At 44.7% G+C, this 27,282-nt stretch overlaps 1 protein-coding gene across 2 annotated transcripts in view; it reads right to left on the bottom strand.

Moving 5' to 3' along the window:
- Positions 1-389: 389 nt before the first annotated feature.
- The window catches only part of tyw1 (tRNA-yW synthesizing protein 1 homolog), a 31,275-nt gene continuing 4,382 nt past the window's right edge, over positions 390-27,282 (bottom strand). For both annotated transcript variants that reach the window (XM_084447533.1, XM_084447534.1), the window contains exons 3-16: positions 16,170-16,218; positions 14,219-14,347; positions 12,886-13,035; positions 11,305-11,429; positions 10,906-10,995; positions 10,463-10,561; positions 6,489-6,605; positions 6,197-6,315; positions 5,795-5,976; positions 5,551-5,700; positions 4,972-5,239; positions 3,753-3,898; positions 3,529-3,614; positions 390-1,973 (exon numbers count right to left, since the gene is read on the bottom strand). In XM_084447533.1, the coding sequence (XP_084303659.1) occupies positions 1,829-1,973; positions 3,529-3,614; positions 3,753-3,898; positions 4,972-5,239; positions 5,551-5,700; positions 5,795-5,976; positions 6,197-6,315; positions 6,489-6,605; positions 10,463-10,561; positions 10,906-10,995; positions 11,305-11,429; positions 12,886-13,035; positions 14,219-14,347; positions 16,170-16,218 (1,855 nt within the window). In that variant the 3' untranslated portion in view covers positions 390-1,828. The remainder of the gene's footprint in view (positions 1,974-3,528; positions 3,615-3,752; positions 3,899-4,971; positions 5,240-5,550; positions 5,701-5,794; positions 5,977-6,196; positions 6,316-6,488; positions 6,606-10,462; positions 10,562-10,905; positions 10,996-11,304; positions 11,430-12,885; positions 13,036-14,218; positions 14,348-16,169; positions 16,219-27,282) is intronic.

Raw genomic sequence — 27,282 nt, 5'->3', positions numbered from 1 at the left:
GGGAACCTTTAAATGTCTAGCTGAGTAGCCCAACTAGGACTGGAATGAGGAGCTGATTAGCACTGATCTGCTGCTGCTGACTTGGGAAGGTATCCTTTGTAAAACACATGCAAAAAAAGAAAAATCACTAATTTCATGCTTACTTTTTATTTGTTTTTTAAAAAGACATGCCTAGATGATACAAATTCAGTTGAAACACTATATTACAATATAAAATGGAATGATGTAGACCAATGTTAACAGGGATGGAACAAGTGTCTTGAATTTCTTCCCCCCAAACCTGAAGAAAAAGGCATAGGAAGAGCAAGACAACCAAAAGCAGGTAGGCCACCACACAGGCTGCACTCTGACAGGTAGGCTACCACACAGGCTGCACTCTGACAGGCTTTAAGACAGGTAGGCTACCACACAGGCTGCATTCTGACAGGCTTTAAGACAGGCAGGCTACCACACAGGCTGCACTTTGACAGGTAGGCTACCACACAGGCTGCACTCTGACAGGCTTTAAGACAGGTAGGCTACCATACAGGCTGCATTCTGAAAGGCTTTAAGACAGGTAGGCCACCCATTTAATAAGACAGGCTGCATTCTGACCAGCTGTGTTTGGCTGGTATGACTGGATTTCTTATCAGTGTGGTGATGAAAAACGCACAGGGCATTTCTTGTCCTAAAGACTTTTTTGTAAGTCAAGTGTACAAGGGACATGCCAAACTCCAACAAGAGCATCGCTCACATAACTCATAACCATCACAAAAGTGCGATGTGAGCCGATAATTAGTGATGACTGAGCGACAGTATGAATAGGAGACATGCTTAGAGAGAGCTCAGAGCGCCACAGCCCGCGGTCTGCAGTCCTGAGCGCCCACAGGCCCAGGATGGGCATGCATCACAAACCCTGTCATTTATTGTTCATTGATCATTAATTTAATGCTGTCTACCAAGCAGTGTTATTTCTCCTTTTTAAACATCAAGCGTGTTACAGTATGAGACCAGCTGCATGCTGGACTTTACAGTCTATTTTCAATAGTACACAAATAGAACTGTGGACCCCAAATTACATTTCAAAAAGGCAGTCTTGAGGAATGTTCAATCACATGGTCCATAGAGAGCTGAATTGCAACATAACTTAACTTATCATACTTTACTGCAGGCTTCTGTTGATCAGAAAACTAAAAGGAACAGCTTAATCCCTTGACAGATGCAAAAGAAAACACATATTGTAAGATTTTAAATTCCTTATGTTTATAAGAAAATACAAGATTTTCCCAAACCTTGTTTTAAAAAAAATAAAAATAAAAAAAATATTGAAGGCATTTAATATAGTCGTCTCCAGGTGAGGGTCTTCCCAGTGGATCTGCGGCTAGCTGCATACGGTTCCTCCATTTCCCCCCAACCCCTCACTCTGTACAGTTATATACAGCTACCCAGGAAGATCCCCATCGAGAACATCTGCTAATATGATCCTACATTCTGCAGAGTCAAACTTCGACAGCTGACTTGCATATATGATATGGATGAATGATCAGAACGGAAGATGGTGTTGTGTTGGTGCATGTATGTCTCTACTCTGAAGTACCTAGTATCATCTGGAGCAGAGCTACCGGCGCATCCCATGACTCACACCCTGGGTTCAGCCCAGCATCAACAAACCCCATCAACTCATCAAGATCATAGTGTTCATCTGGGTTGGAACAAAAGCCTATAACTTTGTTCTCAAACAGGGATCAGGAACAATTACTACAATTTTAACCAGGCCTGACACAAAGTGACATAAGATAACAAAGCAAGTGGGAACATAACACACAGATGTAGTTGGGTTGAAGGTTTTTTAACTCCAGACATCTTGAGAGTAGCGTCCCTTGATCATGAGCTTCTTGATGTAGTCGGTGGCCTGCGTGTGGCTCATTCCCCCCAGCTCCTCGGCGATCTCGTACAGGACTGTCTGCACGTCCCGCGCCATGTTCTTAGCGTCCCTGGAAACAACATGTCCGTCTGTTAGATCAGGTCAGGGGTTTAACATGGCTGTCTGTTAGATCAGGTCAGGGGTTTAACATGGCCGTCTGTTAGATCAGGTCAGTGGTTTAACATGGCCGTCTGTTAGATCAGGTCAGGTCAGTGGTTTAACATGGCTGTCTGTTAGATCAGGTCAGGTCAGTGGTTTAACATGGCTGTCTGTTAGATCAGGTCAGGGGTTTTCAACCTGTGGGTAGTCTCGCCACACCAGACTCTGGAGACCTCCGACCCCTGCCTCTACCTGGCCCCAGGCACATTCACACTCACGCACACACAGACATACACCAGTCCTGGGCTCAGATCCCCTTCCCCTCACCTTAACCCGGGTCCGTATCCTTTTCCTACCCCCTCCCTACCCCAACCCCTTCCTCTAGCTGGACCCAGGCACACTCACACTCACGCACACACAGACATACACTAGTGTTTGCCATACCTCTCCTATGATGTTTTTAGCCCCTTTTGCTCTGAAAATGTAATTTAATGTAATTTGTTGCTCTATAAATGTTCTTAGCCGTTAGATATACATACTCCAGGAGCTTGCTTGATCGCCTTGTTGAGAGGGGTCAGGGAAGAATTTTTACAGCTCACTTTTCTGGCCCCTGGGTGATACTGGTTTTTGCTTCCCTCTGGAATACGTAGGGGTGGGATGTATGCCCACCTCCCTTGTTCTCTGTAAAGCGCATTGGGTTGCCGCTGTGTATAAAATGCGCTATACAAATAAAGCTTTGATTGATTGATTGATTGATTGATTGACCACCGTCTGGACACATCAGCATCGATTATCTTTGTTAGAAAGCGACGAAAACCGACGTTACCAATCAGAACTACAGCCTACATCTCCAATAGGGTGAAGGGCCCGCCTGGAAATTATGGAAATGATGTCTGGAAATATTCCATGAAAATGGAACATTTTGCACTGAAATTATTTTATACAATCATCACAGGAAATGATGTCCTCCAGACAAACTGGAGCGGAGAATCAAAACAAAACATTCACCGCCCCGTTAGGAAGGACCGCCCTAAAGATGTTGGATTGGTTCTGCAATGCTGATTTTTTTCAATCTAAATTTTTTTCCACCCACTTTTAGCAACAAAACCTGGACGCAAGTCTTCAGTCTATAGTGGAGCACAGCGTTGGATAACATTTGGTTGTATAATATTTGACTATATATATTGAATGTGTGTGTGTGTGCGCGTGTATGAGCAATACAGAGAGAGAGAGAGAGAGACGGAATCAATTCTAGCTTAGTAATGTATTGTAAAGCGATGCTGTCCTTTTTTGAACGTCACTAATTGAATGTTCTAATTGAAATATAATTGCCTACATCTGTTACCCAGAAGGCTTTGCTATGTTTGATATTGCCGTTCTCACCCTGATGAAGACAGAGTCCAGAACGTGGGCTGAACTAGGTTCAGGAAATACGTCCATGCAGTGAAAGGAGACATGAGTGAGTGTGCGGCTGTCCTTCTAGGTGTGAAGGACGAGGTGTGGTTGCCAGCAGGAGCCTTGCTCACCCGCAGATGTAGATGTGTGCGTTCTCCGTGTGGATCTGCCTCCACAGGTTCTCCTTGTTGTTCTTCAGGAGGTGCTGCACGTACACCTGCTCATTTAAATCGGAGAGATGTATAAACATATAGGATAGGCATATTCAGATATCCTGCCAACTGCTCTGTTTAGCAGAACGTTCAGTCTCCCAAGTGCAGGGTGTGGGGTCAGAGGTCGTCGTAGCCAGCCGTACCTTGTGCTCCTGATCTCGGGAGAAGGCCACGTTGAGCTGCGTCAACACGCCGGCCTCCTCCGCCTCCTCCAGCTCCTCCTGGTAAAGATAGTCCTGGTTCTTGTGCCTGCAGCCGAAGTACATCACCGTTTCTCCAACCTCCTTCCCTGCAGGAGCCAATGAGAATGCAGCCTGTTCACTTGTACGCACTGTCGCCTTACCGCTGGAGGAAAGTTCATTTACAGTATTTGCGAGACGTTTGACGGACTGCTTTTCATCCACAGTAGCTGATCCACAGTAGCCTTTTGACCACAGTAACTGATAAAAACAACCCTGCTGGGGCACCCCGGTAGCTCACCGGGTAAGGCGCGCACCATATGAAGGCTAGTCCTTCGCACGGCGGACCGGGGTTCTATTCCCGGCTCGGGTCCTGTGCCACATGTCCTCCCCTCTCTCTCTCCCACATTTCCTGTCTCTCTACACTGTCCTATAACATTAAAGCTGAAAAGCCCTAAAAAATATCTTAAAAAATAAAATAAAAAAGAAACCTGCTGAGAAACAAAACAATTGTGAGGATAAAGGCGCATCCAGAGGAGGCTGTGGAGGTAGAGCGGGTGGTCCAGTGACCGGTGGGTGGGCAGGCATGTCGGTGCGTACTAGGGATGTTTTATTATATTGCACTGTACTTTAGATTGTGATTCTTGCACTTTGCCTTCAGCACTAGATTATGCTCTTAGTCACTTGTTTTAGAAAGAAGATGCACTTGTGAGTTCTGGCAAGTAGTAGTACATTGGCTCTTCCTACGTTAAATGCAATTATTGTTAGTCGCTTTGGATAAAAGCGTCTGCTAAATGACTAATGTAATGTAATGTAATGGATGTCAATAGTTCATCGACTATAAATTAATTGCCGATAATTTTCTCAAGTAAGATTTGGTTACTCGATCAATTGTTTGATAATGGAATGGAGCTTCTTTTTTTTTTTTACGAACATTATCAACGGGAGTTGCGTGAAATGTAATCATGATTTAAGGTCTGACTGCACATGAGGGCACCACGCCATGTAGTGAAGGCTAAATTGATGCTAGGAAAACACAACGGAAGAAAGAAAAACATAAAAATTAAGCGAGCAAAGCACAGTCCAGCGCGGGATGCTCTTATCAATTAATCGACTATTGTTTGTTAAGGTTAACAGTTATCGATTAATTAAATTCCTTGAAATGTGCAGCCCTAGTGCGTACCTTGCTCTTTGAGCCAGCGTCTCTCCTGGATGAAGCCCATGAAGGGGGCGATGCCGGTCCCGGGGCCGACCATGACCACCGGGTTGCTGGTCTTGAAGGGCAGGCGGAACTGGGACTTGCGGATGTACATGGGCACAGTGGACTTGTGGCCGTTGTCGGTCACCAGCTTGTTCTTCAGCCAGGTGGTGGCCACGCCCTTGTTCAGGCGCCCCGTGTTGGAGACGTACTCCACCACCACGGCGCAGATGTGGACGCTATTGGTGTGAACCTACCGGAAAATCAGAGGGGGAATCATTGTACAGGATACATCACATTACAGTCATTTAGCAGACACTTTTATCCAAAGCGATTTACAAGAATTGCATTTACTGTAGGTAGTCAGTGTACTACTACTCACCAGAACTCAAAAGTGTATCTCCTTTCGAAACAAGTGACTAAGAGCATAATCTAGTGCTAAAGCCAAAGTGCAAGAGTAGCAAAATATAAATAAAATAGGTGCTTAAGAGGGAGGATGGTGGTAGTACTTCTTGAAGAGGTGAGTTTTGAGCCTGCGGTGACAGATGGACTCAGCGTGCTCACCTTGGAGGAGGAGGCGATGGAGTAGTAGCGCGCCTGCAGGCGAGGCAGCAGCTCACACAGGTGGTCGACGGGCGGCCGCCAGGACGGAAGGTCCTCCAGGATGGCCAGGATGTTCCTGCTGGCGTCCAGCACCCAGCTCTGGTACAACGCCTGGTGAGCAAACAACGCTGGACCGTAAGAACATAGAACAAATGAATGAATGCGTTGGGGAACGTCTTTTGGGATATCGCGGTACCACACAGACCTTGCCCTCCGGGGCACAGGAGGCCATCTTGCGCAGGAAGTCCTGGTCCGTGGTGTCGGCGGCGTACTGGGCCAGCTCGTACAGGACGTTGGTGCGGGGCGGGTGGGTGATGTCCAGGTAGTGGGTCAGCGCTGTGCGGTAGCTCGTGGGGCAGGGGAACGGGTGCTTCTTATTGGACTCCTCTGAAACAGGGGTCAGATGATAAAGCCATACTGGTATGACGTTCGGAGTTGGTCGGTTCTGAAACCGACTCTGGGACATACAGAAGCATGACGCAATGTGATCCATCCACCAGAAATGCTTGTACAGGAATTTGCATTTCAACGACACTTGGAAAAAGCATTGAGACGAAATGAAATGTGGAACTGGTTAAGTCGAGGCGGTGTGAGCTCAATGCCGTACCATCGAAGTTGTTGAGAGAGATAACTCTATCAAGGTCCACTCCAAGGATCTCTCCAAGCTGGTTCACCGTGGCTACGTCGTTAGTGGGGAAGACAGCCACGTGGTCACCTGACTCATACCTGCAATCACAGCACCATGACGTCAACCATATCCCATTCACAGTATCACAGTCACGCCATCTTACTCAACACTTACGTTTATGGCTTCCACAGCAGGCAGAGGCAGGCCATTAAACAGATAGCCTGTGACTAGAGCCCGTTCATGTCTGGTGTCTGTCCCTGTCTGCTCTTACCTAATCTTGGAGCCTGTGATGTCAAGTTCAAGGTGCATGAGATGTCTGTCGCCTCCTTTGTTGAGCTTGCGGTTGACGGTGACGGGGGCCAGGAAGGGGTTCTTAGCATCGAAAGGCCTGGAGAAAAAAACATTCCGTAGAAGCAAACGTGAATATGACAAATTTTCCTGAGGTTAATCCCAGACAGAGAGAAAGACAGACAGACAGACGAGAGACAGTCTGACAGACAGACAGACGAGAGACAGACCATCCCTCGAGGAAGGAAGGAGGATAGAAAAACCAGACTCCTCCACAAGGAGGCAGCAGAGAGCAACCACACAGCTGTATGACCAGACTCCTCCACAAGGAGGTAGCAGAGAGCAACCACACAGCTGTATGACCAGACTCCTCCACAAGGAGGCAGCAGAGAGCAACCACACAGCTGTATGACCAGACTTCTCCACAAGGAGGGAGCAGAGAGCAACCACACAGCTGTATGACCAGACTTCTCCACAAGGAGGGAGCAGAGAGCAACCACACAGCTGTATGACCAGACTCCTCCACAAGGAGGCAGCAGAGAGCAACCACACAGCTGTATGACCAGACTCCTCCACAAGGAGGCAGCAGAGAGCAACCACACAGCTGTATGACCAGACTTCTCCACAAGGACGCAGCAAAGAGCAGCCACACAGCTGTATGACCAGACTCCTCCACAAGGAGGGAGCAGAGAGCAACCACACAGCTGTATGACCAGACTCCTCCACAAGGACGCAGCAAAGAGCAGCCACACAGCTGTATGGCACATGTTGGCAAAGAGGAACATCATTTGCATCTCAGAAAATTAGAATATTGTTAGTCCATTAAAAGTCCATTATTTTCTGTAATTTAATTCAACCAGTGAAAATGTCATGTATTCTAGATCCATTATACAAAGTAAAAAATAAAAAAAAAGTTTTAATCTTCTTTATTGTACAGTATGTTCAGTATGTTCATTTATACACTCAATACTTGGTGGTGGCTCCTTTTGCACAAATTACTGCATCAACATGGAGCATGGCATGGAGGCAATCAGCCTTTGAATATTTCACTACATGTGTAATGAATCTACAATATAAGAAAGTTTCACTTTTAATTACAGAAATGAATGAAAATAATGAACTTTCCACAATATTCTAATTCTCTGTGATGCACCTGTATAGGCCCAGCTCCAATGTCCTCCCTAAACCCTCAAGCCCTGAACCCTCACACACTTATTGACGTCACCTGGTAAAGTGATTGAGTGCGAGAGGCTGCAATGGCTTGAAATGGTATAAAAAGGACTGGGACAGCACTTGTGACTTCATGTTATGTTGACGCCAAAACATATTTCTTACTATTGTGGGTGTGGGACTTTTTATTTTACTTTTACATTTTACGTCATGTTTTCTTGTAGGCCTACATGTATATTAATTTTGGTCCGAGTCAAATCCCCTTTATATGATCACAACCCTCTCAAAACATTTCTGTTCAACTTGTTGAAATCATTTAATTTTGTGCTCACTACATTACTGCCTGTGATTCTTGTTTGTGATGAATCCAAAAAGTGTATTTACTCAAGAATGACACATTTCTGCACCTCACAACTCCATATTCATGTTGGAAATCTCAATTCAAAGAACACTGCACTGAGATGGATGATTAATGTCATGTAGCTTTTAACTGGGGAATCATATGATTTAGGTCAACAGAAATCGATGTAATTTATAACCATAGCATATTTTCAAACAAATCAAATTATACAAAGCTATGGGGTTGATAACCTATATGTAAAAATATTGAAACCAAAATAATTAGGCTACTTGTGCAGATTAGCAAGTCCAACTGAAAACATTGGCTATTTTGTTTTGTAACGTGAACGTTAGGGTTGGTTGAACTGTCCGTGCTGGGTTTATTGGCCATTCTTCAGGTAACCCTGTGTTTCACGTCACAGCGATATGAACTGTGGGTAATTCCCTCAGGCAAAGTCTACAGAAGAGCAGACTTACGATAAGAGGGCATAAAGGGCTGAACCTGTCTGCCAGAGAGCCCTCATGCACTTGATGATTTGACAATGGGACTAGAGCCCTAAGTCCTCACACTTAGCGGGAATGCGGCTCAAACTGTGAGTCCGTAAGGGTGGACATTGGCACTGGGCCATACAGTCAGCACAAAATGACTGGCAATACACAAACAATATTCCAAAAAATTATAAACAATATAATTATAGAAAATCTCCAAATACCATCATGTGATGAATACTGTATTATATTAATGTTCCAATGGAACCAGCAAAAACATTTACTGATTTAATTAAAAATCAATTTCCTCAAAATCACGCTTTCATGATGAATGGCACCCTTAAAGATTATTGTAAATACCATCTACTAAAATTAAACCAGGTATTAAATTCCAATAATTTAAATTAATCTAAGTCTTAAGGAACTATATTGAGCCATTACATCACTTACTGTTTCACTAGGGTATAAAAATGAGGTAACACACATGCAATATCCCTTTGTCATCCAACACCATGAAGAAAACAAAAGATCTGGCAGTTCAAAAGAGACAGATGGTCGTAGACCTTCATAAACCTGGTCATGGCTACAAGAAGATCTCAAACGATTGAATATACCACTGAGCACTGTCAGGGCAGTTATTTAAAAATTCAAAAGATATGGAACCGTTGAAAACCATATGGGTAGAGGGCACAACTGCATGTTGCCCCAGGATACTGAGGAGGATGGAGAAAGATGGAGAAGAATCACTGTGAAAGAATTGCAGCATTGGTGGCATCATCAGACACCACCTCCACAACCACAGGCTCTTTGGAAGGAGTGCCAGAAGAAAGCCTTTTCTCACCACAAGACACAGAAGCAAGTGCTTGCAGTTTGCCCAACATCATTTAAATTATGACTGGAAGAAGGTCCTCTGGTCAGATGAGAGCTAAATTGAATGTTTTGGTCAGATACAGCATCGGCTTGTTTGGTGTTGAAACAGAGATGCATACAAGGAGAAGCACTTCATACCAACGGTGAAATATGGTGGTGGGTCAGTGATGTTTTTAATTCCAGAGGTCCAGGGACACTGGTTAAGATTGGTGGCATAATGAATTCCACCAAGTATCAGGCAATTTTGTCTGACAGCCTGTTTGCTCCGCCAGAAGGCTGGGACTTGACCGTAGGTAAACTTTCCAACAAGACAATGACACAAAGCATACCTCAAGATCCACACAGAAATGGTTCCCTGACAACAAAATCAATGTTCTGCTGTGGTCAACTCAGTCTCCAGACCTCAGTCCAATAGAACACCTGAGGGCTGAGTTGAAGAAGGAGGTTGATGAGCTCAAACCCAAGAATATGAAAGATCTAGAAAGGATCTGCCTGGAGGAATGGTCCAGAATCCCTCCAGATGTCTGTCTTAACCTTGTCAAAAATTACAGGAAAAGACTCCATGCTGTTATCGTTGCCAGAGGTGGATGCACTAAGTATTAAATGAGGGGTGCCAATAATTATGAAACCATGATTTTGTTGAAATTAATTTGCTATTAAATAATTGTTATGATTTGGGATGGTTCCATTGAAACATTAATAAAGTACAGTATTTCACACGTTTGTATATGAAGTTTCTTTATAATTATATTCTTTATATTTTTTTAGGCATTGTTTGTGCATTGCCAGTCAGGGGTGCCAGTAGCTTGGGAGCCCACAGTATAGAGGCAGAATAGTCCAGTCCAATAGGCTCCACTGAGAAGCAGTGTCATGATCTCCTATGATGTTTTTAGCCTCTCTTACTCTGAAAATGTAATTTAATTTAATGTGTGTGCGATCATGATAAAATTAGCAACAAGCAAAGAGTTTGTACCAGGCTATCCCCATGGCAACAACAGAGCACACCTGGTTCCCCCCGGCCCCACGCTCGGGCGCTTGACCTCTGATACCAGCTGGCTGATAAGTGGGCATTAGTAGTGATCTACTCACGGTTTCTGGACTTCAAAGCTCTTGAGACGGCTCAGTTCTCCAGTGTACACTTGGTTCATGTTGATGTCATGGTGCTCCTTCAACTCGTACTGACGGATGCTGTTACCGCGCACACGCACACGCACGCGCACACACACACACACACGCGCACACACACACACACACACACACACACACAAACACACACACACGGGCCACAGTTAACCTCTGTTTTTTGTCATAAGGTAAAAGTGAGTGAACGAGAGAAAGAGGGATAATGATGAGACGGTAATAGGGTTGCAAAATGTCAGGAATATTCACAAAGTTCCCATGGGAATTCACAGGAATAAACTGGAAAAAACGTTAATTCCCATTAAATCCCAGAAATTCCCGTTGGTAATTTCGGGAAGTTTGTGAGAATTCCCGGACTTTTGCAACCCTAGACGGTAAAGTGTTCTGTGCACCTGGTCTCATCTCCTGAGGCCTCCACTCCGAAGTGCTCGCACACCGCCGGCCAGAACTGCTCCCTCCACGAGACGAAGTCCTCCTCCAGACTGAAAAACCCAACACCTTTCATCACTGATCACTTCGACTTTTCAGGTTCAGAAAAAACAACAATTTGAAAGACTGACAATATCACCCAAAATCATTTCATATTTCTGTGGGAGGTGATTAGCTGAGCACACAAACAGAGGCAGTAACTACCGCCATGGTCACATCGGAGACCACGCAGAAGCTTCGTTACAGGGTTGAGTATATATGGGATAGAGCAGAGCCCTGATACGGGTCTACACGCAGATCCAGGGAGAAGCTCAAACCTCGCCGGTGTTCCCTGAGGAAAGACCCTGCTCTAGGCCACTCACTTGCCGTCGTCGTCTCCCATGCCCAGGTCAAAGATCCTGTGGGCGTTGAGTTCCTCCAGACGCTTGTCCACGTACTTCCCCATGGCGTTGTAGTGTTCATACGTCTTGTTCCCCAGCGCAAACACCTGTGGGCAGAGCACAGCGCCAAACCTTCAACACACAGTCTTACACACATTACACACCAACTAGACTATGACCGCCTACTGACAAAAAATGGTACTATCTCATTTACTGTAACAATGCAATCTTTCCAATCAAGTAGGAAGACAAGGGCCTTGAATAAAAAGGAATAACTACAGGAGGAGCAGTAAGAAAACAAAGTCTCACTACGACACTAGCTGACCAGTCAGGAGTTCAACGCCAGCTACACTAAGCTGACCAGTCAGGAGTTCAACGCCAGCTACACTCACCAGTCAGTCTAATGAGTGGGTGGAAACAATATGAGACCTGCATTGCAGAACCAATCCAACGTCTTTAGGGCGGTCCTTCCTAACGGGGCGGTGAATGATTTGTTTTGATTCTCCACTCCAGTTTGTTTGGAGGACATCATTTCCTGTGATGATTGTATAAAATAATTCTCAGCTAAAAATATTCCATTTTCATCCGTGTTCACCTGTAATTGAAGGCATGAATGCTCATTGGGCCCAACCGAGCTTGGAGGGCACACACTTTCACTACAATGAATCTACCACTCAATGAGAATGCTCATGTACAGTAACGTGTACTCTCACAATTTATTATTAGGCACTTTACAATTTTAACATGTGCTATTGATAGACTTGCATTACACACATTCTTTAGAGACATTCTCCTTTCCAGTATGGCATATTAAATGTGTTGAATGTATTTGCACTTTTGTCTATGTACCCTTTAGGGCTGGTATACCCCTGGTGCACTGACTGATGATTTATGTATACACTGAATGTAGTTTAACCTTTTACCCTTGACCTGGTTGGGAACACACCCACTTCCTCTATGTATTTATACCCCACCCCTTACACATGTCTTGTATTGCACCTGAAGAAGGCTTCTACGGCCGAAACGTTGTGCTGACTACCATTAAACTCACCTTGGGAGCTTATTTCAGTGTGCGGACAATTTCTTCGGAATCTACCACTCAACCATGCATCAACTCACCAGGCCCGATTATAGAACATCCTACGGTCCAGTAAGAACACAACCAGAGCCAGTTTCACCCCAAAGCCATCAGGCCATTTAGCAATCAGGTGTATGAAGTGTGGTTGATGTGTCTGGATGTTGAGTTCACATGCTACATGTCTGTGCCAGTACTGTACGTCTGAGTTATGGATTTACTGCATTGCTGGCATCCAAATGGACCATAACATGTCTTGTATTGTATCAAGGACTAACTCATCTCAGTCCTGCACACAAAACCTCAGCGAGACATCCGGTCCAGATGGAGCTCATCTGGGCTGAGTTTCCCAGAGGCATCGTAGCGCTACGTTCATCGTAGCGCTATGATGAACGCCATAGCTTACGATGAACGTAGCGCTACGATGCCTCTGGGAAACTCAGCCCTGGGCTGTAACGAGTGAAGGATGGGGGAGCAGCGTAACCTACGGTGTAGTTGATTCCGGTCAGGTCCTCGTCGGTCTCTTGCAGCCAGTCGTAGAAGTCCTGCGCGTTGTCCGTGGGGTCCCCCTCGCCGTACGTGGCCATGCAGAACACCGCCAGGGAGTTGTGGATCTCAGGAAGACGGGACAGCTCGGACTAGACGAGAGAACATACGACAACACAGGCTTTCAGATTAGACAAGAGGACATACGACAACACAGCCTTTCAGATTAGACAAGAGGACATACGACAACACAGCCTTTCAGATTAGACAAGAGGACATACGACAACACAGCCTTTCAGATTAGACAAGAGGACATACGACAACAAGGCCTTTCAGATTAGACAAGAGGACATACGACAACACAGCCTTTCAGATTAGACAAGAGGACATACGACAACACAGCCTTTCAGATTAGACAAGAGGACATACGACAACACAGCCTTTCAGATTAGACAAGAGGACATACGACAACACAGCCTTTCAGATTAGACAAGAGGACATACGACAACACAGCCTTTCAGATTAGACAAGAGGACATACGACAACACAGCCTTTCAGATTAGACAAGAGGACATACGACAACACAGCCTTTCAGATTAGACGAGAGGACATACGACAACACAGCCTTTCAGATTAGACTAGAGGACATACGACAACACAGCCTTTCAGATTAGACAAGAGGACATACGACAACAAGGCCTTTCAGATTAGACAAGAGGACATACGACAACACAGTCTTTCAAATTAGACAAGAGGACATACGACAACACAGCCTTTCAGATTAGACAAGAGGACATACGACAATAAGGCCTTTCAAATTAGAGGACTGGTATTCAAACAAAAAGGTCTCTTTTTAGAAAGGGGTAGAATTGATGCATAGCGAGGCAGTGAACGTTCAAATCAAATCAAACTTTATTTGCACAGCACATTTCATACACAGAGGCAACACAATGCGCTTTACAGAGAGCAATGGGGGGCGGAGTGGGCATAGGTCCCACCCCTACATATTCCAGAGGGAAGCAAAAAAAAAAAAAACTGTTCCCAAGGGCCGAAAAAGTGAGCTGTAAAAGTTCTTCCCTGACCTCTCTCAACGAGACGATCGAGCAAGCTCCTGGAAAATGTTTAAACCTATTGGCCAAGAACATATACAGAGCAGTAAACATGGGCTAAATACGTCATAGGAGAGACATGACTAACAGTAGAGGGCACAGATAGTTACAGAGAAGTTGCCTACATGGTCGGCCAATCTCTGGCAAGTACATGGTCTTAAGCACAGCATTATAGTCAACTATAGTGATGTTCTCTTAGTGTGGGTTGGGCCTGAGCCGGTCTCACCATGTCGTACTCCTCTGGGTCTGCCACCATGCCCTTCATGCCGTAGCGCTGCGTGTCTTTGGACAGCCTGTTGGCGAACTCCTCCCCCGTACCTGTCTGGGAGCCGTAGAACACCACCACGTTCCTGCCCTGCACAGAGTAGCAACAGTGTCAGCCAATCACAATCCTTATCTCAGCCAATCACAATCCTTCTAGGGCTTCGACGACAACAACAACAGTCTCAGCTAATCACAATCCTTCTAGGGCTTCAACAACAACAGTCGTAGCCAATCAAAATCCTTCTAAGGAAGGGGTTTTCATTTAAACTTCAAAGAGGTCCTAGAGAATATTTCCTGAAGCAAAGTACACTGTGGTACAAATCGCACACATTTTTTTCAAATACCTTTATCTTTGTATCAAGATGGATCTTACAAATGTTGCTTATTTCACAGACATGTTTCTATTACTCGTGAAGTTGAGTAGGCTCTCCCTTTCTCTTCGACGAATGACAGATAATCCTAAACCTGTGATCCCGATGCTTGTTTTTGTTATGCCGACATGAGTGAATGAATGAATTCTATCCTACTGGGCTATAAGATGGTTTATATTCTGTGCCTTCAGTTGGCATGAGAGGGTGTGATAGCTCAAGCTCTGTGCCTGCTCGTATACTTCACACTGCTGCTTTTAATAATCCACACGGTCTCGGAACATATGAACTGCCCATGAGAAGAATGAACATATGAGTCTATCTATCCATTCTTGATTAAAAGCTCTGTTTTCGCCATCTAATTTTCTCTTTTTAGAGCACGGTGTTTGAAATGATTTTTCTCTGACTCGTTTAGTATCCGTCCGCTGTCTCTCGTCTTGTCTCTAGTCCCCACTGTGTATGTATCTCGCTGACTCGGAATGCACAGATTTGATTGGCTGAGTAGCATCACGTGAGATTATTTACAATGCATACAATGGTCTGTGAGTTTCTGGGCTGCATGTTGCTACGCAAAGACAAAGTCAAACAATCCCGAGGTGTCCTGATGACACTAGAGGCCTGAAAGAGGCCAACTGAGCCCAGTAGGATGAGGCTGAAATCAAATACACATTTAGGGAGCCTGCGCTCAGAAAGAACCCAGTCTGTAGAATGACATAGTGATCATGCATGGTGCTAGTAGAGGAGGTAATGACATAGTGGTCATGCTAGTAGAGGAGGTAATGACATAGTGGTCATGCATGGTGCTAGTAGAAGGTAATGACATAGTGGTCATGCATGGTGCTAGTAGAAGGTAATGACATAGTGGTCATGCTAGTAGATGAGGTAATGACATAGTGGTCATGCATGGTGCTAGTAGAAGGTAATGACATAGTGGTCATGCTAGTAGAGGAGGTAATGACATAGTGGTCATGCATGGTGCTAGTAAAAGGTAATGACATAGTGATCATGCTAGTAGAGGAGGTAATGACATAGTGGTCATGCATGGTGCTTGTAGAAGGTAATGACATAGTGGTCATGCATGGTGCTTGTAGAAGGTAATGACATAGTGGTCATGCATGGTGCTAGTAGAAGGTAATGACATAGTGGTCATGCTAGTAGAGGAGGTAATGACATAGGGGTCATGCATGGTGCTAGTAAAAGGTAATGACATAGTGATCATGCTAGTAGAGGAGGTAATGACATAGTGGTCATGCATGGTGCTGGTAGAAGGTAATGACATAGTGGTCATGCATGGTGCTTGTAGAAGGTAATGACATAGTGGTCATGCATGGTGCTAGTAGAAGGTAATGTGATGACAGAGTGATGGTAAATACAACTGTTGAACTACACCAGATTTTAGAGATTATTCCTGGTTTTAGTTCAGTCAAACCCAGACTAGTACTGAGAAGAATGAGTAATTTGGTTTGGAGTGCTCTGATTAGTGGATGGATGGACTCATGTTGTTCCCACTACCCACACACCAAACTATGAGGAGAAAACACTCACCGTCTTCTTCATCTTCTCAATGAAACTGGTCTCTTGAGGAGTGGCTACTCTGGAAGAAAGAGGGACAATAGACTGTTAGGTCTATAAATACTGTCGACTTTACAGTCATGATTCCACAGCAGTCCACTTTTCACTTGGCAATGCATGGATTACATATTGGCATATTTCTCATTACCATTGGTGCAAATGTCAGTGAGGAACATACAACAGCCATCCCTTCACGCTGTAAACTTCCACGAAATTCGGATTCAGATGAATTTCGTGGAGGTTTACAGCATGAAGGGATGGCTGTTGTATGTTCGGTGAAATTAGTACTGTTTACAAGTTAGCTGTTGTTTCGAAATGCAGAGGCAAAAGGACCTATGGTGTTTACAGGACGACTTCAGAGCTTGGTAAGCATAAACCATGTAATTCCTGAACTTGAAATCCACATATATCATACTTTTTAGAGTTTTTCGAGTGTGCCCATAGCTAGCAATGAGCCAGGGTGCGCGCACCGACGTTATTGACACAGAACTCTGTACTACACAAAACAGAAATATTTTAAACTGTACTAGTCAGATACATGCCAGGGAAGCCAGGAATAGGGCTAAACATGAAATTCAGTGTCCTTATCCTTTAAGCAAGGTTTATTTTGAAGTTTTCAAACATTACACAAAATATTGTACAAAGATTGTAAAATATTTCATCTTATAAACAAATAGTAGGCTCTGAACGTCGCCTCATTCCCACAATACACCCACTCCACCCAGCATTCACCGCCCACCCCCAACAAGTCCCCGCCCCGATAGCATGTTATGCAAAATCAGTGCATAACACAGTAAACTAGAAAGTACATTTCCTGGAGAAAATGTGAGGTGGGCTAGCTGCTGCAACTGTATGTAACAATAACTGCTAGTACTACTATGGACCGGGAAATCTCCATGCACCCACCGGCGAAGACCGTGTCTCTCTAACCCACTCAAGGGCTGATTTGTGGGGTCCGTGGCGTGGACAGTGACGTGGTGGCGAGACTCCGTCCCCTCGGATCACAGCGGGTCGGGGACAGTGTAGCCCTCTCTGGCCCACTCACCTGCCTTCATCAGTGAAGACTGTGTGTCTCTACCACACTCAGGGGAATTGTGTGGTCTGTGGTGTGATGCTACCACTGTAGTCATAAAAGTGTGCCTGTACCTTTAAGAGAGCCAGCTTGTGTCCCCAAATTCAAATCCCAACTGAAACTGTGAGCATCCTCTCATTCACTTCAATGGAAAGGCATGCCAGCTTCAGACAGCTCTCTCTCAAAAAGTATAGAGGCTACAGCTTAGATATTGACACCGTAGGAATCCTGGGATTTGCTGAACATTTGTATGTATAATATGTCTGTGTAGATTAAAAACTGTAGCCATGGCGACAAGTTAGAAAATGGGTATTAATTCAGAATTAGCAGCACTTAGACACTTACATTGTACGAATCAGCACAGTTGTGTGAACGTTTTGATGTATAATATGTGTATGAGCTGTTAAAACTGTAGGCATAGAAACAAGTTAGAAAAAGAGTAAAAATGCAAAATAAGCAGCTCAAAAGCTAGAGTGCAGCGCCATACGTTTCAATGGGGAGCGCAGTTGCCAAACAAATCGTCATACCTCAGAAACTATAAGTCACACAGCTTAAATACGTACATTGTACGAATCAGCACAGTTGTGTGAACGTTTTGATGTATAATATGTGTGAGAGCTTTCAAAACTGTAGGAGTGCCAACAGTTTACAAAATGTGTGAATATTTTCAAAGCAACAGCTGCCACCACTCTAAAAACATAATGATACTGAACATTTCACCAGCAGTTTCAATGGCACAAAAATTACTATTAAAAGTTAAATTACTAAAAAACTCTGAAAAATATCAAAATCTGAATACATCCGTTAAAGAGCTAAACATCGTGAACATTTTAAAGTTTGAATGAAGTTTCTAGCAAGTATGAAGAAGTTATAAAGGAGACAAAAACTGGGGAGAATAATAATAAAGAAATAGTGGGAATATCACAAGTTGGGCTAGCTTCTACAAGCTAGCCCACCTAATTAAATCATGACATAGTCATAGTCAATTTATTTTTTACACGCATATTAATTACAACTGTTTAGGTTGCCCAAGGAGGGGAAAAACATTGAAACATTGAGCAACATTAGACAGACAAGATAGCAACATTAAAACTGTACAACAAACAGCCGAGGGGATAGGAACAATAGGGACCACAAAAACATAATCAACATAGGCCCCTGAGATGTCCTCTCATATATCAAAGAGCGTGTGAATTCACGTGTAAAAGAGGGCGTACGACGAAAACGAGGAAAAGGCGAAATGTCGCGTACGACGAGAATATTTACACGCTTTTCGGATCCATCAAACATGGCGTACACGCTGCTGCGCCGATTCCTCAAAGAAAAATCCGACGGTGTCGTAGAAGAGAGCGGACGTGCACGCGCCTCGTGTTCCGCCCTCTCCACGCCCAAATTCAACCATATATGGTCAAAACTATGACAGCGCACAACGTGGATACCCGGAAGGAACCGACATAATATAGCGTGGAGCAAAGGAAAGACAAATACGTTTATGGAAAAACGCGGAAAGAAGAGAAACTTTTTGGAGACGGAGGTGCATGTGCTTGTTGGTGAGGTCCACGCTAGGAAAGAAAATCATCTTCGGAAGGTAAGCTATTTGTACGAGCCTACATTTGTCTGATTGCTCCTACAGTTTAGGTAGCCTACTGTACGTTTCGTGCATCCTGTATTTGGCGTAGGCTACACGGACATTCTGTATTATGTGGCTGTGAGGAAAGCAAACATTCCACACATTCTGTGGTAGGCTATGATTGATTTAGGACCAAAAACAGGGAACGATAACACAGATGACCACTTCATAATGTTAGACCACATTAAACATTTTCCCCTCTGGGAAATTAAGACTCTCATCTAAATCACCCGGTAAATCACAATTAAGCATTTATTTTGGCTGCCAACAGAAAAACATATCAATTGAATATGGCTACACAATGAAATGTTTAATGCATAATCAAGTTAACAGACAAACTCAAAGAAAATGACTGAAATTGTTTATCCAGACTCTGACGTGGGTTGGGACTCAGAGGAGGGGGAGTCTGCAGTGGTCCTTGACCTGACGGTCGTGCCCCCGCCGGTTGCAGCCTCCACATCCAGCTCCACAACCTCCAGTGCCTCCACCTCCAGCGCACCGGCCTCCACCTCCAGTGCCATCTCCAGCGCCTCCGTCTCCACCGCCCACGCCTCCACCTCTGGCTGCCAGCGTCCCTGCCTCAAGGGTCCCTGAGGGCTGGGCTTCCTCTCAGACGCTGTGCTGGAGGCTCATGACCCTAGAGGCCCAGAGGGACATGGCAGAAGGGATTGGGGCAGTTGTGGGGCAGTTGTGCAGCAGTTGGTGGAGGTCACCACACTACACCACCAGAGCCAACAGGACATCCTCACTGCACTTCATTCCCTCACACATGCTGTCACGGACCTTGGTTAGAAAAAAGACAATAATGAGGGCTTGGTATAAGGTGGAACCCCCAACCAAGGAGCAGTGGTGGGTGTTGTGGAGGAGATTTATGAGATTTATTTATGCATTGAGGATGCAGGAAGGAAAGTTTGAAGGGAGATGGGAAAAATGGATGGATTATAGAAGGAAGTGTGATGATACCACTAATATTAAAATTGTCATATTTGAGTAAGAAAAAAAAGCTGCATGGATGGAAGTACCCATAAGCTGTTATTGTAAGTTTTTATGTTTTATTGTATTGTCGTTGTATGGATGGAAAATGCTAATAAAGATAAAGTAAAAAAGACAAAGAATATGTATCTTGGCTATGCACACACCAACAAGCCAGCCGTCACACGCAGCGCCTGCCTCCAGTCTAGCCCCTACCCTGCTGTGCGCCAGGATGAATGAGTCATGCGTGGAGCCAGGCCACCGTGCCACTACACTTGTGATGAGCTTGTCGGCGTCACATATGATTTGGGTATTTATAGTGTGCACATTTTTGCGATTCACATAGACGTATTCATTCACTGATGGTGCCCTTATGTGGGTGCAGTCGCCATCGCCGTCACCTCTTTGGAGTTCTATCTCGGCCAGTAGGCCGAGTAGCGCCGGATTCATTTAGGCTCGCATTACGCACAGGAGGACTGTCATTTATATGCTCACCAAACAGCAAACAGGTCCACATGATCACATATTAATGACAATCTAATTGGTCAATTATTGCCGTTTGATGGAGTGCCTGCATTAGGTGTGTGACATATTGCGCAGAAAGGTTTGGGACAGCGCATAGGTTCAGTTTGGGGAACAAATCCATATCGGACCATTAATGAGCCGGTTAGAGGACACGATCTTGCATTGCGATATATGTTTGTGCTGAATTGGGCTATTAGCCTACATGATTGTGCGTTCATAAACTTTCGCTCTTATTCTCTCCATCAAACATTGTAATTCACCGACGCACCACCTGCGTCGCCAGTTCCCCCTGTGTTCAAAAAGGGTGTAGAAAACCGTGTAAATCGGTACGACAACTTGAGAGGTGTCCTACAAAAGCGCGTAGAAAGGCGACTAAATTTTCGCCCTTTTGGCTTGATAGATCGCGCTGTGGGGGGGGAAATGGCGTACGCCTGAAATCGCGGAAAAGACCGTGTAAAAGAAGGCGTACCTCAATGATAAATGAGGCCCCAGTAGTCTAGTAGCCGACAGAAGTGAGACTTAAGCTCTCTTTTGAATGTTCCAAGATCAGGGGCAGATCTTATGTTCATTGGCAGAGCGTTCCATAGCCTTGGCGCTGCCACCGCAAAGGCTTGGTCTATTCTGCTGACCATGTTTGACCGGGCGATGTTTAAAGGAGTAGTAAAGGGGAAAATCATGTTTAGCCCTGTTTTCAATTCGAAGGGCAAAGTGTTTGTTGTCTTCCTGATGTTGTTGTTCCGCGGGGGGGTGGGGGGGGTGGCTCGCATCACACCACTAGGGCCCCTTGCCAATCTGCTTCGCCCATGCCACGGGCCGGCCCTGGCACTGATGCTCATGTCCGCATGATTTTAGTGAGAGTGTGTGTGTTTGAGAGAGAGAGAGAGAGGGAGAGGGAGAGGGAGAAAAAGACAGACACAGAGGGAGTGAGGGAGTGAGTGACGGGGGGTAGGTTCCGGGTTCTGACTAATTTTTACCAGATAATGTAGGCCTAATAACACAAGTACTCAGCCTATGAAGTAAACCTGTGGTTTAAAACCACGGCTCTTTAATATCATGAATGTTAACATTTACATAGAACATATATCCTCCTCAATAAAAAAAAAGCATACTGTACAAATAGTACTGCTGGACAACCTCCACAGCCTGGTCATTAATCATCACAAGGGAGATGACCATAGGATTCTTCCGAAAAATCTACTGTCATCTCCTTCGTTTTAGACACATTGATGTCCATGAAGGATGACCTGCATCAGTCCGTGTATTGACTGGTGAAAGAGACTTGGGAACGCTCACAAAGAGACTTGGCTAACCCTTCTGACCAGCACTCCAGCAACTTTCACAGGACAGTCACGGGCACTGCACGCCCTCCTTCATAACCAAGTTAGGTAACTATAGCACCCATTAAAGGGGTGGAAGAACCAGTCTAGTTATCCATTCTTTTCCTGAACCCCCCCCCCCCCCCCCCATCCCTACAGAAACGCATTCTTCCAGGAGCTGGACCCTCTCTTCCTCACATGTCCTCCTGGGCCTGAAGGAAGCAGTCTGGTCACGCTTCTCCCAACACAGTCACCATTCACAGTCTATGCTGTCGGCCTCAGGCAGTGACAGCCAGGCTGTTCACGCTCTCCTCCCTTCCCCGCGGTTATAAACAAACCACAGCTCTGGTGCTGTGGGGGGAGGGACTTGAGGGGCTCTGGCCTGTGGAAATGACGTCAGCTCAGGCCGAACCCCAGTCAGGCCCCTCCACTGATAAGAGAATTGATTAACAGGCCAGCGACGGTCCAGGCCACAGACGTAACACCGGAGTCAACGCCACGCACTGAGGGGCCGGGAAAGGACAAAGGTCGCTGCCAGCTAGGACATTTTCTAACTTCAGCAGACACCCCCCACTAATAGACACGCATCAAAGCGCACCCCGACACACAGTCGTGGATGGAAGTATTGGCACACAAGTTGCACTTTTTTCAAAAAAAACTTTCTCTAAATAAATTGAAATTGAAATTGCAAAAAGTATTTGGTCTCCACAATGTTGTTTCACTTTCAATATTACAGAACCATTGTTTTCTATTCAGAACTTATTAAATAACTAGAAATACCGCTTTGCGGATGTATGCCTCCGCCAAACGTCAGGTTGCTCTAAACTTGACATTATTGACCTTTGACCACCAAAATCTAATCAGTTAATCCATGAGTGCAACTGGATATTCTGACCAAATATGAACAAATTCTGTCTTGCCATTCTTGAGATATCGTGTTCACAAGAATGGGATAGACGTACGGACAACCCGGAAACATAATGCCATCCGGCCACAGCTGCGCTGGGCGGAGGCATGAAAATGTGAATATTGCTTACTCCGATTATGAGAATAGCTGGATTAGGCTAAACCTTGTAAGAGATAGCATTAATGTACTAAACTCAGATGACGTTAACTGCATCGCAAGTTGCATAAAGCTAGTTAAAACCTAATAGTAATGTAAGACTCAAGACAATACATTCAGTTTCATCGCTGATGATGCAGTCTGCCCTGATCAGTCTCGCCTCCTTGCACTTTTTCATTTTTAATACTAATACTGACAGATGTTATGAGGCTATATTTATTATTAGGCGTCCTACGGCATTAAGTTAGTAAAAATGATTAATCCATCGATGGGGATCGTTCTTTTCAATAACTAAAGCAGATAGGACGTCTTGGCCCAGGGCCTCTCAGTCACTCAACCGATGAAAACGACATGGCCGGGGCTTTCAGCTAAACTGGCTTGGGAATCGTCAGGACGCGAGCAAACACTCCGGTGATACAGAGGTCTATCTCTGATTGGCGGATCTAAGCTGAAGCAAAACCAACCAGACAACCAACAACTATATATCCATGGAATATTCCATTTTCCCTGGGCGCACCCTCAAATCCTCCTGAGATATCACCTTCACCAGGCCAAAAATGCGTTTCGTGAGGTCACAGTGACCTTGACCTTTGACCACCAAAATCGAATCAGTTCATCCTCGAGTCCAACTGAACATTCTGGACGGAATTTGAAGAAATTCCGTCAAGCCTTTCTTAAGATATCTTAACAAGAATGGGAGGGACGGACGGACAACCCCGAAACATAATGCCATCCGGCCATGCAGAGGCATAAAAACAAATGGCAATGACAGAATTACTGACATCCTAGATTTAATACTTGGTAGCACAGCCTGTGGTCGAAATAACTGCAATCAAGTGCACCTTTCTCCTGGCTGTCTAGCCCACTCCTCTTCTTGTGCAGACTGCTCCAGTTCTCCCAACTGCTGTTTTAAGATCTCACCACAGGTGTTCGATCTGATTTAGATCTGGATTCATTGCTGAACACTTCAGAACAGTTGCGTGTTGTCTTCAATCATTCCCAGCTTTCTGGGTTCAACATTGCGCTCCAAAATGCCTCGGCAATCTCCTGATTTTATGATGCCATGCACACGCTCAGGGGCAGCACAGCAACTCCTAAACACCAGTGAACCTCCTCCATGTCTGACTGAATCTCCTCCATGTCTGACTGAACCTCCTCCATGTCTGACTGAATCTCCTCCATGTCTGACTGAACCAGGGTTTACGTTAGCCGGTAATTACTGTTTTTTGTCCGGAAAAATCTGTTGAAGTGCGATATATTAAAATCTCTCCGGTCATAATGTCCGGACAAAATAATTCCCCCTACTTGTATTAGGCCTACAGTAGGCTAAAATTACATTTCCATATATTATGATTCCTTTTGAATATAAAAAAATGAATAGGCCTATTCATTTTGTTCCGTTAATGTGTAGGCTACTGCGGGCCACCATAGCAAGCGAGAGGGAGCCCGATCGAGGTAGGCTACGGAGCTTGAGGCGAAAATGCATAGGCCTATTAATATCGAATGGAAATTAGCCTATGCACATTGTAAGTTCTTACACTTTATTTAAGGAGGCTATATTTATTTTCAAAGAGTTTTGTTCTATTTCAGCTATCTGATAAAAGGCCGAAATTAGGCTATAGGCCTAGCCTATGAATTCAAATCAGCGCAGCCGTAGGCCTTAAATTAAAATGTTAAGAGAAGCCTACATGTTGCACTTTTAAATAAAAATGTTATATATCTACACATGCATTGTGGCATTTCTTTATTTAGCCCAGCCCGCCTATCAGTTGTTTCTCAACAGTTATATCCTCCTCACCCTCATAGCCTACTGTGATGTCCGTGGTTATAATGACGCTGTTTTATTGCTAAAAAGGTTAGGCTAAAACTGGAAAGAGAAATTAGTAAACACATATTACTGTCGCGAATCCCAAACCAATTAGCCTACATCCTCAAATCTGATTCATGCAATTGAAATAAACATTCATGTTCTATCCTACAGTCGCAATTCAAAGGTGACTATTTTTGTGGCTGTGCAATTACATATAGGCCTAGCACATGGAATCATGACAGCCTATCACACATTTAATCATACGGATGCGAAATAAGACAATAAATGGCATATATAAGCTACACAACGGCCAATCACTGCGACAAACACCTATAAAAGGCCTAATATAATATTATAATATAATGACTGGAATTTCTCCAGTTTGTCCGGAAAAGTATCATCTTCCCGGACACATTAACCGTTACCGATTTTCTCTAACGGAAACCCTGGACTGAACCTCCTCCATGTCAGACTGAATCTCCTCCATGTCAGACTGAACCTCCTCCATGTCTGACTGAACCTCCTCCATGTCTGACTGAACCTTCTCCATGTCCGACTGAACCTCCTCCATGTCTGACTGAACCTCCTCCATGTCTGACTGAACCTCCATGTCTGACTGAACCTCCATGTCTGACTGAACCTCCTCCATGTCTAACTGTATATGGAAGGCCTTCTTTTCTTTGAAGGCTTCCTTTTTTTCTGTAAACATGGAGATAATGTAGCCTCGTGAGACCATCCTAATCTCGCAAGCTCACATTCTTTTCTCTACAGTACATGGATTAATACGGCAAGGGCTCAACATTAATCAGTTTGTGCTCTGATCAAAAATGTCTCGGGCCAATCAGCGTCTCTATGAGTAACTAGTGGCAGATATGGGTGTGGTTTAGAAGTGACGACAGCAAGAGGCGCCATTATAGTGCTTTGATCTGATTGGTTGAGGTTAACGCGTAATTGACAGTGATAGACAGATGGTTCATCCCATCACCTGCCATTTGTGAAAGTGCCTGCCCTTTTCCAAACAGTCTCCAACAAAGACTTCTGTGTTACAATCCATCTGGCATGTCAGGTTAGAGATGTGCTGAATGTGTTGAATCTATTTAGCAGTTGTTGTAGGTGCCCTCTCCCCTGTTCGAGCAATCCTTCCTTCGCTGCCGTCAGGTTCTCTCTTGCAGCCAAGTCCTGTGAGGGAGGCCACAGTGCCATGGGCCATAAACCGTCTGATAACGATGCGCACGGTAGAAACTGGAACTCCAAGGTCTTCTGAGATGGACTTGTAGCCTTGAGATTGTCCATGCTTGGCCTCAACCTCGTGTCTGACCTCCTCAGACTAGGGCTGCACAATTATGACAAAACATGATAATTGCGATTATTTGATTCCAAATGGTAATTGCGATTAATAATGGCGATTAATATTTAATATATAATATTAATATATAATAACCAAAATGCTCCCAAATCACGGATGTTGATCCCTTTCTTGCTACTAACTCACTGACCTCGTTTTCGCTCATTCTTTCACTACTCACGGCTGCGGCTACTCTTGTGACACTTGTCTTGACCTACTGCTATCTGTCTTCTCAGTGAAATTGCTGCGCACATCGCACTCAGCGGGAACGCATGTGATTGGTCAGACAGCATAAGCGCCTGAGATTCGTCCGTGTAGTCCTAGCACACTCAATTCAAAGCAAAATTATTAATCACATTAATTGCGGCCTTTTGCGATTAGTTAATTGCGGAGGTCATAATCGCGATTTCGTTTAATTCACGATTAATTGTGCAGCCCTACCTCAGACTGTTCTCTGCTTCTCTTTCTTTGCTCCATGCTCATTGCAGTACACAGTGACAGGAAACATGAGAATTGGCTATTTTCTCTATTCAAATTGGTTTCAAGAATTAGTCTTTTTTTATACTGCAGGAACCACCTGCAACTCACCACAGGTAAGTGGTCCCAGTGTAGCCCCAGACCATGACATAGCCACCACGGTGCTTCACAGAAGGCTGTAGTTAGTTACATCGTGGTCTTGCATGTAACTGGGCGGAAAATCCATTCAGCAGATCGCTGAGTCTCACACTCAAGAGGCACAGGTTGGTGACATGTAAATTGGGCTCATAAATATTCATAACCAAGGGCAGAGTGGCAGATTGGATGGCTGAACGCTACCGCTCGGATGAAGTGAACTAAGCAGAATAGTGCTTCTACTGTACATGTATCTTGTACATGATAAACAACATTGAGGCTTTGAATGACTAAGCATTCAAGTTGCCTGAAGCCCACCAGAGCTCATAGGCTATGTTCCACCAGAGCCCGTATACACCAGAGCTTCCCTGACATTTCTGTACAAATATTACCTCACTGGGAGCAGGGTTTTGCATGTTATATTGACCATTCAAAGTTGTGATTCTCATAAAATTATGCCAGTCAAATAGTAGACAAATGTACCATAACATGTTTTTTTGTTTAGATCTTTGTTTAGAACTGTTCAGTGAGGACCTCCTCCCCTTCTCACTACTGCTCAGTGAGCACCTCCTCCTCTCACTACTGTTCAGTGAGGACCTCCTCCCCCTCTCACTACTGCTCAGTGAGCACCTCCTCCTCCTCTCACTACTGTTCAGTGAGGACTTCCTCCTCCTCTCACTACTGTTCAGTGAGCACCTCCTCCTCCTCTCACTACTGTTCAGTGAGCACCTCCTCTCCCTC

Source organism: Borostomias antarcticus (genome assembly GCF_949987555.1).
Source record: "Borostomias antarcticus genome assembly, chromosome: 1".
NCBI classification, from domain to species: domain Eukaryota; kingdom Metazoa; phylum Chordata; class Actinopteri; order Stomiiformes; family Stomiidae; genus Borostomias; species Borostomias antarcticus.
Note: the sequence above shows the minus strand (reverse complement) of the source record. Positions and strands in the feature narration are given on the sequence as shown.